At 41.5% G+C, this 18,515-nt stretch overlaps 1 protein-coding gene across 2 annotated transcripts in view; it reads right to left on the bottom strand.

The window, feature by feature from the left end:
- COL5A2 (collagen type V alpha 2 chain) overlaps positions 1 to 18,515 on the bottom strand; it is a 174,400-nt gene that overhangs the window by 41,202 nt on the left and 114,683 nt on the right. For both annotated transcript variants that reach the window (XM_083154257.1, XM_083154256.1), the window contains exons 2-12: positions 17,998 to 18,216; positions 17,184 to 17,197; positions 16,583 to 16,615; positions 15,424 to 15,456; positions 13,256 to 13,309; positions 10,491 to 10,589; positions 10,019 to 10,099; positions 4,721 to 4,765; positions 4,257 to 4,310; positions 2,684 to 2,737; positions 663 to 716 (exon numbers count right to left, since the gene is read on the bottom strand). In XM_083154257.1, the coding sequence (XP_083010383.1) occupies positions 663 to 716; positions 2,684 to 2,737; positions 4,257 to 4,310; positions 4,721 to 4,765; positions 10,019 to 10,099; positions 10,491 to 10,589; positions 13,256 to 13,309; positions 15,424 to 15,456; positions 16,583 to 16,615; positions 17,184 to 17,197; positions 17,998 to 18,172 (696 nt within the window). In that variant the 5' untranslated portion in view covers positions 18,173 to 18,216. The remainder of the gene's footprint in view (positions 1 to 662; positions 717 to 2,683; positions 2,738 to 4,256; positions 4,311 to 4,720; positions 4,766 to 10,018; positions 10,100 to 10,490; positions 10,590 to 13,255; positions 13,310 to 15,423; positions 15,457 to 16,582; positions 16,616 to 17,183; positions 17,198 to 17,997; positions 18,217 to 18,515) is intronic.

The raw sequence follows: 18,515 nt of genomic DNA on the forward strand, positions 1-18,515 counted from the left end.
TCTGCCCCCGATCAGCCTGATTCTATCACAGCCGCTGAGTAAGTCCTGGGCTACACACAGACTGCACACACTGGGGAATCATTACATGGTGAGCGGCTGTTATCTGGGAGTGTCAGGTCATACGCAGGTGTGGCCAGGTGTATGAGGGGAAGTCATGTGATGTCAGCTCCGCCCCCGATCAGCCTGACTATCACAGCTGCTGAGTAAGTCCTGGGCTACACACACACTGCACACACTGGGGAATCATTACATGGTGAGCGGCTGTTATCTGGGAGTGTCAGGTAATGCGCAGGCGTGGCCAGGTGTGTGAGGGGAAGTCATGTGACATCAGCTCCGCCCCCGATCAGTCTGATTCTATCACAGCCGCTGAGTAAGTCCTGGGCTACACACAGACTGCGCACACTGGGGAATCATTACATGGGGAGCGGCTGTGAATGGATTTGCAGATAATCGCCAAACCAGCTACTGTCATTTTCGCAAGCTCTACTAAGTAATTTGCAGGCTTGCACAGGGCGGGATTTTATTCTGGATGGGTGGCAATTACCTGATCGCAGGTCTCTGCAATTTAGTACCAGGGCAGCAATCAGTTCTCAATAACCCCCAAAGTCACATGCTTCAGTAGACCAAACATTGGGGAAAATATGCTTTAATTTGTTACTTACCGCAGATCCTGAGAATCCAGGTTCCCCTGTTTGTCCCGACTTTCCTGCCTCACCCTGGAAAGAAGGAAAATGCCCAAATGATTACACAGAAAGTACAGTATTAAAAGCGCAGGACACGATGCAGAGTTTGCCTCTAAAAATGCAGACAAAATTTGTTAACAAAAAGTTTCTTACGGTGGGTTTGGAATATTTCCTCCCATTAGTATGTCGACATGATGCAGTCTACACTGGATTGTGTTCTCATAGCCACGCCCCTTTCTTTACCGTGCCAATAATCTTGCCATTGTGCAGCAGGGGTAGGGCCAGGATTATATATTCATCCCGCCCATCGCACTGTCCAAATATTCCACCAGATGCCTCACCATGCCCCAACCACATTTGTAGTGCCCCCACATGGCTTCCTCACCCGGTGCTCTCATGGATGGGATAAAAAATAAATGGATCTGACAGTCATGGTGGGACCCTACTCTTAGTGTTAGGCCGCTGTACCTACCCCATCCTGTGTCATCTCTTCTAGGCATGACCTAGTGCACCCAACATGGCTGCCTCGTCTGCTACATTTCATGGGGGAAATATACAACCCATGGAAGTTATTACCCAAAGTATTTGCAACAACCCTTCGTTACTCTTATTGGAGGTCATTCAGATGTGACTGGCGCAGTGTCCCTCCTTGGAAGCCGCAGTGATAGCGCTTTTACAGGCAAACGCGAATACAAAGAAGGTGAAGGACAGAGTGAGCTGGAGGTTTATAAAGCAGAGTTTAGACCATATGGGATTTAGAGTAAATCTTGTTTGTGGAATATCTGAGCAAATTGCGACTATTTTCCTGTGAAGGGGCGTGACCTAATGAGCAACCAGGCCGGCTCCCATTGCCACCCACCTGCATCTCCTCTCCAGGAAAACCAAAATTGTATACAAGTATGTTCTACAAGGCAACATCTCATAACATAGTAGGAACATAGTATTTGAGGTTGTAAAATGACATATGCCAATCAAGTTCAACCTTTATATCAAGTTCTCCCTAAAACAAAGATGTGAAGGGTGGATTTTTTTTAACCGGGCTCTCTGTCGGTAACCCAACTAAGCGGGTCAGCAGAATATGCCTTATATTTAGGAAGCTTAGTAGACAAATGTTTAATTGTCACTATGGAGTGACGCATTGTTTTTTTATTCTGTGTAGGCCTACTGTCATCTGATGCTAAGCGCTATCAGACACTGTAATACCCCTTTCAGACAGAAAAGTCTGAAAATCCTGTCAAATACACAGCATTGCAAATACCGTGTCATTTTACCGGGAGCAGCCTGGCCCCCCTTCACACAGAAGAACAAATTAACGGGTTGGAAATTTCTACCAGGTAATTTGCTGAATAACACGGGTATTTCTTCTGTGTGAAAGGGTCAACACGAGTCATAAATCCCATGTCCTCGACCCTGGTCAATTCCAGGGTCGGAGACACAGGATTTACGACACGGGTGTGCCCTTTCACACAGAAAAGGGACCCATGTTATTCATGAAATTACCGGGTAGAACTGCTTGACCCGGTAATGTTGTTTTTTGTCTGAAAGGGTATAACATTGTGGTATTCAGATGATAACAGCGAGCAGTAGATAACAGCACAGCAAATACAAACGCTGGGGCAGGTGTATTAAGCCTTAAAAAGAGATAAACGCGAGGGTGATTTTTAAGGCTTCATACATCTGCCCCAATATATCAAAAATAGCAAGTTCTCCCAAATTAAGGAGATTTTTACACATATGTTGTCATTACAAAGAAATTAAGTCTACACAGAGTTATAAAGATAGGGCACAAAGCGTCCCACTAACGCAGACACACAATGGCAGGGATATTGTCCGCTACAGATACTGTATAACTGCTAGTGTCTTTAGTTGTGTGTCTTTTGTGTGTCTTGCCCAGAATCAACCACATTCGGACAATTCCGGAGAGATTAAAGTTGTAACAATAACAACTAAATGACTAGTAAATAAAGTAATATTAATGCAGTTCATTAAAAATAACTTACATCTTCACCTGATTTTCCTGCAGGTCCCTCAGGGCCACGAGGACCAACCGGACCCTAAAAAAAAACAAAGTAAAAAGTAGATTTGAGGAGACAAACATTGTTACAAAATGGTATTAAAATACCCAAATAATGTACCCTACAACTGCTACTACCGATGTACAAAAATTCCACTTGAGTTAACACATGTAATAAAATCTTACAAAAACTGTTCCGGTCTCTTTTCATTGTAAGTTGCGCTGATATCGGTTGACTAATTTCATGGACTCCCTTATTATTTAGATATGTGAGCTGTCCCTGTTTTTTCATATCAGAGTTGTGTTAATTTTTGTATTTTGGTTTTGAAAGACCAGCCTCAAACATTTTGTTTTAGATTTCGTTTTTTGTTCAGATTCCTTCAATATAATTAAAAAAAAAATCCGTAAAAAAAAAAAAAACTAAAAAAATTGTGTCTTTTTTTATTTCAATCCATAATTTAGATTTCAAGTCCGAATTTCGAACTGTGGAAAGATTCCGAACCGAGGCTCAGAACAGATCCATTGGGTTTTGATTCAGTTTGGATACACAAACTTTAAATGGATTTGAGAACAGAACCGCAAATGTGTAGTTTTATTGCAAATATGCAGCAACCAGATAACAACGCACAACTCCATCTGTGCCACATGCAATGTGACAAGTTTAATACAGCTATTATATTATGCTAGGTTAGTTTAAAGCTGCCCATACAAGCTGCGATCCCGGCGTGCGTTGTGGGCTTAAATAGCATCCATCACATTGCATTGCATGCCTTGTGCATGCCTTGTGCATGCCTTGTGCATGCAATGTGATAAAAAGCAAGTACAAAAAGTATGTGCAGCACATACTTTTTGTACTGTGCGATGAGGTGCCGCGGGAGCGCGCACCTCAAAGCACACATCGCACCGCCGGGATCGCAGCGTGTATGGGCGGCATTAGAACTGTTGTTTTTTAGTTGCTAGGAGACATTAATTTGCACCTAGAAGGAATTTGCTATAGACATCCACATTGTAATGTACATCAGTATTATGTGGATTTATATCTGTACACGTGTCACCAGAACAAGTAAATTCATGTCTTATTAATATTCCAGTGTGTCTGTATGTGGTAAGAATTTACCGTATATATATAAGATCTAAATATTTTGAAAGATGACAGAGAAGTAAATTTATGGACTGAGATTTAATCTTAACACCAATCCAACTAAATTTTACTATTCAAATGACAAATCTAACTTGAATTGTTATTGCAACATTGATTTTTCTTGTATACTGTATATATCCACAGTATATATAACTAGATAGATAGATAGATAGATAGATAGATAGATAGATAGATAGATAGATAGATAGATAGATAGATAGAGATGAATATATAGATTTTGTAAAAGTATTTAACTAGGCTATTTGGAAAACATTCATGATTCTACTTCCTAGATACAAAGTCTGTTTTACTGTGGGGGTAGTGGGCATTCCCTCTCTTATATGGAGGAATCTTGCTTTTGCCTGGTGTTATTTTCACAAGAAAATAATTGCCAAATTTTTAAAATATTATTACTCACCATAGATCCTGGTTCTCCTGGCTCTCCGGGAGGACCAGGGGGGCCCATACCACCCTAGAATTTAAAAAAAGACAAGAAATAGTCTATAATTTATAACAAACACACACATTATATACCAGAGATACTTTTTGTTTTGTCAGAAGCCAATTAATCAACTATGTTTTTGGATTGTTGGAGGAAACCATAGGCCTGTGACACAAACACTGGAAAACCGTGAAAGTTCCGCACAGGAGGGCTTTGGTGTTAATCAAATCCAAGGCTGGGAGGCAGCAAACGAACCATTATACCACCATCACTGATAGACTTAATGTCCGTGCTATAAAAGGAGGCGACCCACGTGTACCATCGTTTACTGTGTATTGTCACATATAAAGGTGCATACAGTGGTGTATAATGTCTAGTGTAAGGTCGCTTTCTATTGTCTCTGCCAACAATCTCATTCCTAATCTCTTATGGCCACTTACCGGGTTTCCTGGTAGACCTTGAGGACCTCTTGGCCCAACTTGTCCCTGAAAAACATTATTTAGAGGCACAATTAATACATGCTTATATACATTCACTGACACATACTACGTACACAGTTCAAATACAAATTCTAATTAATTAGATTATTTAATTTTGTGCCTTTAGCAAATATACAGAAGATTGTTTAGGGAATATCAATGAAGACCCATTTGTATCATCACGACTAGACTACTGCAACGCCCTCTATCTTGGGCTCCCGGCAAAAGAATTGCACCGCTTGCAGATGGTACAAAATGCAGCTGCCAGGCTATTATCCAACCAGCCCCGCTCCAGCCACATTACACCCATTCTCTATTCCACTCAGTGGCTGCCTGTAAGATGGCGAATTGCTTTTAAGATCCCCTTAATAACTTTCACAGCCCATCATGACCGGAACCCAAGACAAATGAAGCATCTTCTGGTTCCTCACTGCCCTCCTCAATTACTGTGATCTGCAGATGATGGACTATTAACTGTACCTAGAATCTGCCTCGTCTGGGGGTAAAGCTTTGTGGCTCTGACTCTAAGGAACTCTCTTCCCTGCACTGTGCGAGAGGCCCCCAATGTAGAATCCTTTAAAAATAGACTCAAGACTTTCCTGTTCTCTCAAGCATTTCACTAATATCCACTGTTATGCTTGTTTTGTTTTGTGTGCTGTAAAGGTACATGTAAAGCACTTTAAATCCTATTGGGACAATAGTGCTACATAAATAACATTATTATTATTATTATTATTATTATTATTATTATTATGGCCCAATAGCCATTCAGAAAAAGAGTGGTGTTACCCGTAGCCACTAAAAACGCATATGTTGCACGTTTTCTATTGCATTGTAGATCATGATTGTTTTGTTTGGGGTACACCAGCATTTTGCAGGGTTACCCATGTAGGTGTATTGGTCCCTAACACCACTGAATGTAGAATGTTGCAATTATTATTTTAATTTGTTGTCAAAATAAGGGGGAAATGTATCAAATATTGATTAGAGATTGAGTAAAGAAAGACCAGCTTTTGTCATTTTCCATACACGGCCTGTAAAATAAATGATTGATACTTTATCTTTCTCCATTTTATCCCTCTCCAAGCTACTGTTTGATACATCTCCCCCTAAGTCTACAACAGACCAGCCGGCTTCCATGTCACATGGCTTCCTGTGCCCCCCACGAGGAGGTCACGCATTGTATAAGGGGAGGAGCAGGTTCAGGGAGTGCACTGCATTATATAAAAATTATATAAATAAAATATTTAATTGTGTAATTAAGTTACTAGGTGGTCCCAGTGGTTTGTAGAAGATTGAGTGGGCATGTCGGGCAGTCTGAGTGGCACGTGGATGATGCAGAGGGGGGGAGGGCGGGTCCGAGTGGCACGTGCCACATGTGGGTGCAATTTTTAAAGTGGGAGGTCGAAGTAAATATGGGGAAGTTTAGAGCAAGTAAGGGGTCTGAGAGACAAGCGGGATGTTTTGGGATGGGTAATGTGGGGTTGCAATGTTATATTGGGACCAATTTTTATTAATTAAATATGAAAGGCATATATTAAGACCCAAACATGAAACTTTTAAAGAAAAAATAATGTTTCTGCGAAGTTCTTGAGAAGTTCTTGAGTATTCCGTGTGGGGAACCTGTGATAAAGATGCAGACTAGAATGTCCAGCTGTCCTCACAAGGAACCTGTAGCACACCATGTTACCTAGAATTGCTTTTAGTGCTCATGTTTCTAATGGGCGGAGGTATCAAGCAGCGAACACAGTGAACCAGAAGTGAACCAGTGGAAAAGTTGCCCATACAACCAATCAGCTACTTCCTATCATTTTATAGAATCAACTTGATAATTGCTACCGCAAGCTGATTGGCTAAGGGCAACTTCTACCCTGGTTCACTTAACCGCTCTTTTCACCGCTTGATAAATCGAGTACAAAATGTTACTCTTAGTTTGCCCCGTCATGTGAAGTGAAGTGTAGCGTCTTCTCCTATTGTTCCATAGAGTCTGTGGCCTTCTCAGGAGCTGAGAAATTCTTACACCATCCTGGTGCCTGGACGCCATCTCCCAAAATTCCCCATTCCCACTTGGCTATTCTCCAGCCGGGGAGTTGCGTAAATAGAAGGGGTTATAAAGTCCTTTGTGCGGAGGAGAATGGGAGATTCCCCTGTGTTATCTGACTAGAGGCTATGTGGTCACTGCAGACTACCTCTGGAATCCCTGCTGTAGCAGACCTGAGGTTCCACGTTCCCGTGAGAAGTGCGGGGGGCACTGGTTGACCTTGGAGCCCTCGCTGCGGCAGACTTGGCTATAAGGTTCTGCCTTGGTACCGGCTGTATAGCGAGTGCTGCGTTATACACAAGACTGCAGAGCATTGCCCCCCTAGTGCAGCGATCTGTATTTCCCTGAGTTGTGACATTTATAGCAGTAGCTGAAACATATATTGTGCCCTGGTTCCTCCTCGTCACCACATTCAGATATCAGAGAGTAATGGGGCCTACACATGGGGAGATGTGCTGAGCAATGCTAGATTGCTCAGATACCCCCTTTACCTGAGATGTTCTGCAGTATGACAAGCTTACAGTATGTTTGCAGCTGTAGTTCCCTGTGCTACAAAGTACAATATCAGGCCAAGTTTGGGAACTGGCTCCCGCTCTCTGGGTTAATTCTAACTACTCCTCCAGACTCCAGAGGAATTTATTCCTGGAAAAATCTCTCTTTGTATGGGATCAGTTTACAGATCTTGCCAAACATATTTACTGACCATCCCGTCCCCCAGTCCCCCCTCATCCCTGCATTTCGAGGCTTCATATTTTGTCTCTACAGATTGCTGCTGTGAAATTTACAATCAAAATTCCGTGCCAACCCCTCACACCCCACGGGCACTGGCATAACGGAATACCGCACTGTTCATCTATGTTATCCAGAGATTACTGCCGTTATTAATAATGGTGTCTATGAGAACTTTAGTTTGGACTACATAGTAACAACCTATAAGGAAACATCTGTTTAAAGGACACAGTCTCCAAAATATAGTCTTAATAAATGTTTGTATAAAGCTTAGTGCAATTCAATTAAAGTCATTGACTTAAAACAGATTTGTCATATTTAGTTTCCTGTATTTTGATAATCTTTTAGAATGTAAGCTTTCACGAGCAGGGCCCTTTCTCCTCATGTGCTTTATATTCTCTTAGAACTCAGTGGCAGGATTTACTTACTGTATGGGCTCAGCCCTAGTGAAGCCAGATACAGTCCGTGAGACTGATCTCTCTTTACTGTGACTGGCAGTGACTTGCTATTGGAAGTTTGACCTGCTAGTCGCCCGCAGTAAAGGCAAACGCAGTGGGAGGTGTTCCTGCCGTCTGGGACTGCCAGTCCGGCTGCAATAGACAGAGAGCTGGCTTCCTACAGGAAGCTGTTCTCTGCCTTTCTGTGCAGGCCTAGCTGGCTTCTATAGGCTGCAGCCAATGCAGCCCATAAAAGCCAGGGGTATGCACATGCGCAGGGGCACCCGGCGCTCACCCTCTCCAACAAGGGGAAGTCGATGCGGCCGCCACTTTGCTCCACTGGGGTGGGGATGAAATGCCGCAGCTCCGGGCCGGCAGGGGGAGGATAAGATGCATCAGCTCCGGGCAGGCGCGCGGGGGGGGGGGATGAGATGCCGCAGCTCTGGGCGGGCAGGGGGGTCAGTGGTGTGCGGGTGGTGCTATCCAGGGGCGGGGGTATGGCTGTCTCACCTGCTCCAGTCTTAGGCTCCCAGCCGCTTTCTCCCCTCTGCGCAAGACAAATGCCTAAAGCTGCCTAGTGGTGGCGCAGGCCCTGTGTATGCACCAGACGCGGTGCCTGTGACTGCGTTCTACAAGCACTGAGTCCCAGGCAGCAGCAGCAGTGTGGAAGTGGGACCCGGTGGGAAGTGGGACCCGACAACTCAGCCAGCGGCAGCCCCCTCCTACAAAAAGGTCGGAGCCACAGTTGCTTAGAATATATATATTTTTACTCCATACTTACTCCATATTCCTTTCAACAGCACCTTACCCCAGATACCTAATAGTTATCTCAGTGTCCTGTCTCCGGATGCAACTGTCTTTATTTACATGTACTTGTCCTAAATGGTGTTAAATTTTCTTGTTTCTTTGTGATGCCATAATAATAAGCCATAATAATAATAATAATAATCTATTTTGATTTGATAAATATCTGTCCAGAAATTTGATCAGCCCCAAAGATGCATATTCAAATGACATAAATATGGGAATATGTTCTGGTAACATACATATTTTGTGTGCACTAAAATAAATACATTCATTTAGCCAAATATGGTTTTTCCAATAAAATAAAATTGTAACTTCCGTTAAACTGAACATAAAATTTACTTGATACACTAGTATCGCAACAAAATGAAAATGTGTGACTGTGAACAAGAGAATCCAGGTTCTCGTCAGTTAAAGCATTAAGAGGAAATGAAATTAGCCATGGTAAATAAGTGCGGGTGAAAACGGGAGGTCGCCCAGGGCTTTAACCTTTTACAGTCCAAATTTTCTTTTGCAATTCAAACTGTCTGGTTTAAATGTTTAAATTGTAATTTTTTTTTTCCATTCAAAAATGGTCTACATTGAATGTTGAACGATATTAATGTTCTTATTTTAAAGCGGTTTACCACTGGATCTCCTACTAGCGCTAGGGCTGTTGAGCCTGACTAGACGTCGGACTTGAAAGGGTTAAAGGCATGGGTGTTTTTTTAATTGGGCGCCAAAAATCCCCCGCTAGCGTCCATAACAGGTGTAAAAGTAACAGGTGAAAAAAAATCTCTGATTGCTGCGGGCTTCGGGGCTAATTGGATAGCTCCAGCGGATCATGGTAATCTACCACGGCTAATTGAATTACCCCTAAATCTCATAAATAGCTTGTGTCAAAATATCAGCTTTGTCCCCATCAGTCACTACACGATGCAGAATTAGGAGTGACCATGCGGAAATGGAACCAGAGGGGACTTTCAGCATTTAGATGTTTAGGAGTAGAATAACTAGCCAGATAACCATTACCGCCCAGAATACAAGAATTATTATATAATATACTACGTACAGATATTATTAGGATGCAAAATGTTTCCGTCAGCAATCTATGTCTGTGATATGGGCAAGTCTATGGTGTAACGTTAGTAAAGTGCTGTTACCCATAGTAACCAATCAGATTCCAGCAGTCAGATTCTAGAATGTACCAGTGACGATATATCTACATGAGCATTGGGGTATCAGACACATTGACCAGACGGATCTTACCACGGAGCCGGGCATTAGTCCAACTTGCGATCCGAGACCCGATTTCTCATCGAAGCCTCCCTGCATTTGGGCGGAGAACGGCTGCAAAAAAAAGGAAAAAATGAATAGGTGAGTTTGCTATATACACTGTACCTATATATACAGAATCATTATGCTGCGCAGTTGCCATTCCATGCATCTCTATGAGCCGCGGGAGCAAAATAGAAGCATGAGTGTGGCGACAGGATTGCGCCAATTGGCACGTATTTCCCACCTGATGATTGGTGCGGCAGCAATGAGCGCAGCTGGATCGGTAGGTGCATATATGACTGATGTACTGTATATACCCTCTATGAGGCCACATGTAATAGGTAGCTGGGCTTTACCAATGCAGGGAGGTAGAGCAGCAATGTCTATTGTGGGGTCGCCATCTTCCCGCTAACGTGACATTATATAGTAAGCCACCACAGTAATGTATACAGCCGCCCCTTACATGACTTCCAGGGAGAGAGGGATGTCCTGGGGGTCCGGGATCACCGGGCTGTCCGGGGATACCAGGTTCTCCATCTATTCCAGCAGGACCACGTGCGCCCTATGGGTAAAGAAAAGTATATTACAGCACAGTGACATCACAATCTACAGGTAATCATACATTATACAGCACAGTGACATCACAATCTACAGGTAATTATACATTATACAGCACAGTGACATCACAATCTACAGGTAATCATACATTATACAGCACCGTGACATCCAAATCTATAGGTAATCATACATTATACAGAACAGTGACATCACAATCTCCAGGTAATCATACATTATACAGCACAGTGACATCACAATCTATAGGTAATCATACATTATACAGCAGAGTGACATCACAATCTATAGGTAATCATACATCATACAGCACAGTGACATCACAACCTACAGGTAATCAATACATTATATACCACACTGACATCACAATCGACAGGTAATCTTACATTATACAGCACTGTCTACATTATGTAACACAATTGTACAATTATCTACATTATGTAACAAAATTGTAACAACATTGAGTGTTCATTGAGCACTGGTCTGCTTTCATCTATAGTGACCAATCATGTTACCTCTGTCAGATAATCAATTCTCCGGCACATATACAGTAAGTGACACTATTGGCTGCAATGAAATATGTTATCATATATAAGACAGCCATTGACATTGGGCTCCTATAGATATACTATACATAAGTCACATGAGAGTGTATCCAATGGGTGTGGATTATAGGGTTGACATGGGGAAAGGTCAAAAGAAACAAAAAGTCGATGTTGAAAATATCAACAAATGAAAAGGTCGAAGGGAGTTTTTCACAATTTTTGGGTGCAAGTTTGTGGATTAGAGCACGTGGCCCCTCGCTCCACTCGCCATGGTTAGGGTCAGATGCTTTGCTCCTCTACCGCTGTGTTAGCCACTTCTTACTGTTCCCAATAAAAGGCCACGTGGGTGTCGAAGTATTAAAAAGTAAACAATGAAAAAAAAATTGTGAAAAACTCAATTATTGATGTAATGCGTGTAATCGCTGAGGCGGCGTTACAAGGACTCGGTAAGCTGCAAGATTTGCAGCTTACCGAGTCCATCAGAATCAAGGCCACACTGTATTAGAGGCGAAAATAAATAATAATAAAAAATGGGTCTCAATAAAAAGGAATCAGACATGGAAATGTAAAGTTCATTATTAAAATAAATTAGAATCAGAATATTATTATTTGTTTTTCTTTTTGTAATAAAATAATCGAAACAAAAAATCCCGAAATGTGAAATGAAATTCCAAATTTGTGAACTAAACAAACTGAAACCGTTCTGATCGCTGCGTTACATCATTTCCTGCCAACGATTGGTGTCTGGAACCCATCCAGCGGCCCCTGCTGATTGGCTACGTCTGTGCAGCAGCACTGACACCCAGCGTTTACTACACGCAAATACAAACGAGTAACCGCACACACTCTGTAGATCTACTGGGGTCCATTTACTAAGATGGGAGTTCTATGGTCAACCAATCAGATTTAGCATGGCCAAATAGTAAAACTGTAGCAGGGCATGCTGGGATGTGTAGTTCAACAATAGCTGGAGTGTCAAGGGTAGCCATCACTGTACTGGATCAAGACAGACAAAATGTAGATACAGGCAAAATGTCAATGAGGCAACGCTCAGCACATGAAAAGGATGACATGAGTTTTTCACGATTCTTTTAATTGTAGAACTACTAGACCAGGCATGTCCAACGTTGGCCCTCCAGATGTTTTGAAACTACACATCCCAGCATGCTTTGCAAAAGTTTTAGCATTCTCTAATAGCAAAACTGTGGCAAAGCATGCTGGGATGTGTAGTTTCACAACATCTGGAGGGCCAACGTTGGACATGCCTGTACTAGACGATATGAAGATTTTGACGTTTCCAAGTCTCCAGAATCGGCAAAATCGTTCATACTGTATTATCCAGCTTACGTGTCATTGCAGTGACCATCAGCCTACAGCAGGGCTGGGCAACACCGGCCCTCCAGATGTTGATGAACTACACAACCCAGCATGCCTTGCATCAGTTTCAGCATGGCCACATAGCAAAACTAATGCAAAGCATCCTGGGATGTGTAGTTCATTAACATCTGGAGGGCCGGTGTTGCCCAGCCCTGGCCTACAGAATAGTAGGGATTGGCAAAACAATCCACAGGGATCTGAATGTAACATTTGTATGTTTGGGGTCTCAAACTAAACATTATTACCCAAGCACAGGATGTTCCCTTCATTTTATTAGTAACATTTGTACAATTTTTTAATTGATTAACAAATTCTATGAAAATAGACATCAAACATAACAAAAAACAGGACACATAGGGCCAGATGTATCAAGCTTCAAAAGTGATAAAATAGAGAGTGATAAACAGCCAGCCAATCAGCTCCTTCCTGCCATGTCACAGACTGTGTTTGAAAAATATCAGGTAGGAGCTGATTGACTGGCTGTTTATCACTTTCCATTTTATCACATTTGAAGCTTGATACATCTTGCCCACTGAAACTAGATTTAAGTTCAAAATACAAATATTGAACTTATTCTAGATTTCATTTGGGATCATTCAAACTCGTCAGCTACTTTGCTAAACTCACCCATGAAGCTCCAATCATCTCTCATCATTATACAACAATATTATATTATATATAATATACAGTAAATTAATAAACAAGCGGTTTAATGCGTTATACGTCTACTTACAGGTTTGCCCTTTGGGCCTCTGTCTCCTCTGGGTCCTTGTATGCCTGGAGGTCCCTGGTAACAATAAAACAACATCTCAATGAGACACATTCGTCTACAAACCAGGACACGCAGTAAACACAAGCTGTCATCATAAGTGTGATTCTTACCGACAAGACTAATTATAATCAACGGCCAGGACAGTAACGCTTCTAGCAGGAAGAATTTATATAGTAACATTACTATGCTGTAGATTGGGTGGGACTGGCATGGACAACCAGCAGAACTTGGGCTAGTGGAGTCACTCTGATTACAGACTTATTCCCCAGGGTCCATGGTGAGAACATCTTTTTTGCTAATTAGTGGGTGACTCATTCTTTGCTGGGTCTGGGCAGAGCTACGAGTGACCTTTGATGGTCCTGCAGATGGGAATCAGATGTGATCTCCTGGTGGCCTCTGAGCCCTGGATTAATAATACAGTATGTTGCACATGCAATATTTCACAAGAAGTGAGTACGTATACATCTGTTACTGGTGGGGCTGAGGGCTATGTACTATAATAAGCCAAAGGCTCAGTCTGATGGGGGAAGGAACACAATCCGGCGATACAGAAGTTGCAAGCATCAATAAAAGATGAACAAGATAAAACCAAAGGTTTGTATTGCCAATTATATTTGTGCTTGCAGCAACATTGTTGCTTGTGTGGTATACAGTAGGTCACAATGTCTAGGTCGATAGCAGAAAGTCGACATGCCCAACGTTGACATTGAAAAAAGGTTGACACAAATAAAAGATCGACATGGAAAAGGTCAACAAGAGTTTTTTTAAAAAAATTTGGCGCCAATGTCAACACCCCAACACGTCAATTGCTGGTGTTAACCATTGTCTGTCAGGCATCCGGATACTGTTGCTTGGAATAAACAAAAAAATGCAAAAAACGGTAATGCTACTAGAAATGTGTCCAATTAATAGAACGATTCAGGGCCAAACAGCTGAATACTCTTGTGTGGGAGGTGAAGAGTAAATAAAAACATAACATACATTTACTTTAATTAACTGACTATTAGGAATATGGAAGAAACGTAAACACTGGCCGACAACAGCGGAAATCCAAATGCAATCTCGCTGAAAATCGGACCTCCGCAAACTTGGACCCTATTATATTTCCGCCAGGTGTTCATTGTCGGAACACCATACAGAACACCAACACATAGAGGGGTTTATTCCAGTTCATTCTTTCTGACAAAATCCTTCTTAGAAGGACAAAACCATGTGCACTGCAGGGGGGCAGATGTAACATGTGCAGAGAGAATTAGATTTGGGTGAGTTATTTTGTTTCTGTGCAGGGAAAATACTGACTGCATGATTTTACACTTCAATATAGATCTCACTTTGAAGAAAAACCCCACCCAAATCTAATTCTCTCTGCACATGTTACATCTGCCCCACCCGCAGTGCACATGGTTTTGTCCATCTAAGAAGGATTTTGTCAGAAAGAATGGACTAGAATAACCCCCAGAATGTAGTATTTCATGAAGACAGAAAGGCAAAAGGATTGTTCTTACAGGACAAATGTGGGGAAAATTTTGATTACTTCTATGGAGTTCCATTAGAGGTTTTACTCCTTATGTATAAGAGATGTGTTTTGATTTTGGCAAACCACTCTCAAGTGGGGTTTGGTTTTTTTGTCTGGTTTTTTTACAGATTCAAATTTGGTTTTGGTTTGGAATATTTTTTTTTTTTTTATGGCTAAATTTGGACCCATTTTGGATCCTACGGTTTATTAAAATTTATATTTCGACTTAAATCCAAGATCCGAAACTACGGGAAGATCCGAAAGCGGCACTTGGTCGAAGATTTGATCTTTGGCCGGTTGACAATATTTGTAATGTAATTTTTACTATGCACAAAAAGTTTTTGTTGTTTAATAGGAAGTAGATTGTGTAACACTGTCTGATGATTGACTTCGTTACTGTGCATTATCACAATGCGGGTAAAAAATCTATACCCCCAACAACACAATCACACAGAACATTTCCCAGAGTAAATCTTTAAAACCTGGAAGAATTTATTTAAATTTGGACCAGATAGCAACTGCCATAACAGAGTTATGTTCCAGAGCGGTCTTGTCATGATGGTTTCCCCTATTAATGTTGTACAAAGATTTGTTATATAATATAAAAACTTACAGCGGGTCCTGGACGTCCTCTGATACCAGACACCTAGAAGGAAACAACACACCAGTTTTATTATTCATTATTTGTAAGGCACTGAACGATTTTACTGCACAATCCCCAGTCTGTGTGTCAGTCACTTGTATTAGGATTGTGATCATTTTGATATACAGTACGTGACCTGTCGGCTGTACGTGGAACGAGAGCCAATTTATGCAGAAACATGACATCATTAATCACTGACAATTAATAAACAATTCCTAAGTAAAGAGATAAAAAAAAGTCACGTAGTACAGTATGTTACGCTAGCTTATATTTGTACTGTAAATTCCAGGGCAGGGTCACCTGGCGCTAGAGGCATTGCACCAATTGGGTCTGTGCAATGAGGTCCCGGATGAAGTAACCATGAAGTCCCCACTCCTGGCCTTGCAGTAGTATCTAAGTAATTTGGGGTGCTATATGTCCAGGGTCCCTTTCCCATTTATCTCAGGTCTAGGAGGAGGGACCTAATGCCAAGAAGATATCAAGTGACCAGTGACCACCACGGCTCCCAACCAATCCCATTAACCCATCTCCGATACCGATCTGGTCATTTGTCACAGGACTGTTTGCTGCCTCAGTACATTTAAGACCAGGGTGTATGTAACGCCTGTGATACTATACTCACAATTTATCTGCCTCGCTATTAAAACTTTGCAACACATTTTTATAATATTTTTTCAATATCAATCCAAGAAAATCAAAGGAAAAGTAATGTTGTGTATTTATGTATTTTTACATCCATTACATGTATATTATGGAGATTATTGTTTAATTGTTTATATAATCTGTACAATATACTCAATGCCGGATTATCAACTAGGCAGAATAGGGCCCTGCGACACAAAATAATATTTATTTGCTCTTTTAAATAAATTGTACAAAATTTAAATTGTTTCCAAAAGATAGAAAAATAAACTTAAGGAAACGAAAACTTTACATTACAGACTCTATCGGGAAAATCCTGTGTTACTGTAATGGGCCCATATTCCAGGTCGTACACTGTTGGGTGGTAAAATGATAAACATATTAGGAGCGCGAAGGGGGAGCCCCGAGATTTCAACTACCCCGGGTCTACGTAAGGTTTAATCTGCCAATTTTGAATGACAAGTAGAAAAACAAGAGTGGAACTTACAGCGGGCACATCTCCGGGTTCTCCTTTTTGACCCTAAGGAATAGAATTCATTTTAGTAGAAAATACTTGTATATAAAGCAGTCCTAGATTTAGTCCCAATATTTTATCAGGAAGGGAAAACAAACTAGAATTCCGGCCCTGACTGAGCGTCTACAGTAGGTCTATGTACTCCAACATCTAAAATAGTTTGCAGATCGGAGCTTGGGGGGCAGAACAAACATCAGGCAGAGCGGAAGGAGGCGTAGCTGATAGTGGGGGTGGCCAGAGCAGGAGGCGGGGCCGAGCAGACTGAGGTGGCCAGAATCCCATTACTAGTAATATATATATATACAGTATATATATATATATATATATATATATATATATATATACACATACATACATACAGTATATATATATATATATATATATATATATACACATATAGTATATATATATATATACACATATATACATATATATCTTTTTTTCTTAAATAAGAATAATATTGTAAAGTAATTTCCGGCACTGAACATTAAATTACACAAAAGTAAACTGAATTGCATATGAAAATGTAAGTTTTTATGATGTATACATAGATTATAATTGAGTGGTCACTCACCTTTAGTGCTCTACCTGCAAGTGCAAAAGAAAGTAACAGAATTAGTATAATCAGTAGTAGTTAATAATCATCGAAAATATAAACTATCTCCAAAAACCCAGCCCTTGTTCCTGTGCTAGATCTGTAACTCTCAGCCGATCTCAGTACCTGCTCCCAACCATGGTTACAGGACATTTTTCGGGCTACACCCACTCACACAACAAGACTTTCCTCTAGCCTCCAAACCTCTGCTTATCATCCAGACCCACACACCTACAGTAACCTCCATAAGCGGTTCCACTAATTACCTCGCCTCTACACAGCTCACACAAAACTTTCATGTGTTCCTTTTCTATACACAATCTTCCTAGAATAAAACAATGCAGTGTGACTGAATCTGCATTTTACTTGCACAATCCTCAGTTTACCTGCACTGGATCTGCTATTTTCCTACAGATTGTCAACTTTATAAGGACTGCCATTGTCCTCTGATCACTGGCCATGATGCAAACCTTAATGACCTGCCATGTTACCTTATATAGGAAATAAAAAAATATTGCGTAAAAAAATATATATTTGAATTTATATAACAAATGTGAGCGGCACTGGCATTTTTAGTGGACATGTTGAACATCTCTCACAGAGATGTTGGCAGTTAAAGGGTTAATACTAAAATAAACCATTTTTTTTTGTTCTTAATAAATAAAGTTTAAGTTTTTTCACCCCAATCTTGCAACTTTGCTTTTTTTGGGTGGCCAAATCTGCACTTGGAAGCTTATAAGTAATCTGTGGCTCTGACAATACCTTCAGGTGGTACCAGAGAGAGTCTCCTCACCTGGGCTATTTGGGCGGCCGCCGGCTGAGTCTTGGCACACCGGACAACACTCGCCAGGCAGATTCACAGGATTTTCACATGTTACCACAGGGCAATCGATTTCATCACAGAGAATGGCGCCGTTATCGCAGACACAGAGCTGGCACAGAGATGGCTTCCATACATCCTGGTTCATGTACGTGTTATCTCCTTGTTTGCAGGCAACGTCCCCTGTTTCCTCTGCAAAGACAAAATGGCACAGGTTATTATAGATACGGTCTTATTAATGTTATTACTATGCACTATACAAAGATGTGAGCCACAGGGACGGCATTCACCACTCGAGTCAATGAAATGCAGGGCCACCGAGACTTTGGGTGGGCCTGGGGTCTGAGGGAAGATGGTTGCTTCAGCTGTCACTGCTTTGTGCTCAGCGGTGATCGCAGTGAAGAGGAGCATTATGGGAGGTAAGAGGATGCGGCTTGTCCCACGTCGGCAATTTATGGCTTTATCTCAGCCAGCGCCTGCAAATTTGTACC

This window comes from Crinia signifera, chromosome 7 (assembly GCF_055691185.1).
Source record: "Crinia signifera chromosome 7, ASM5569118v1, whole genome shotgun sequence".
NCBI classification, from domain to species: domain Eukaryota; kingdom Metazoa; phylum Chordata; class Amphibia; order Anura; family Myobatrachidae; genus Crinia; species Crinia signifera.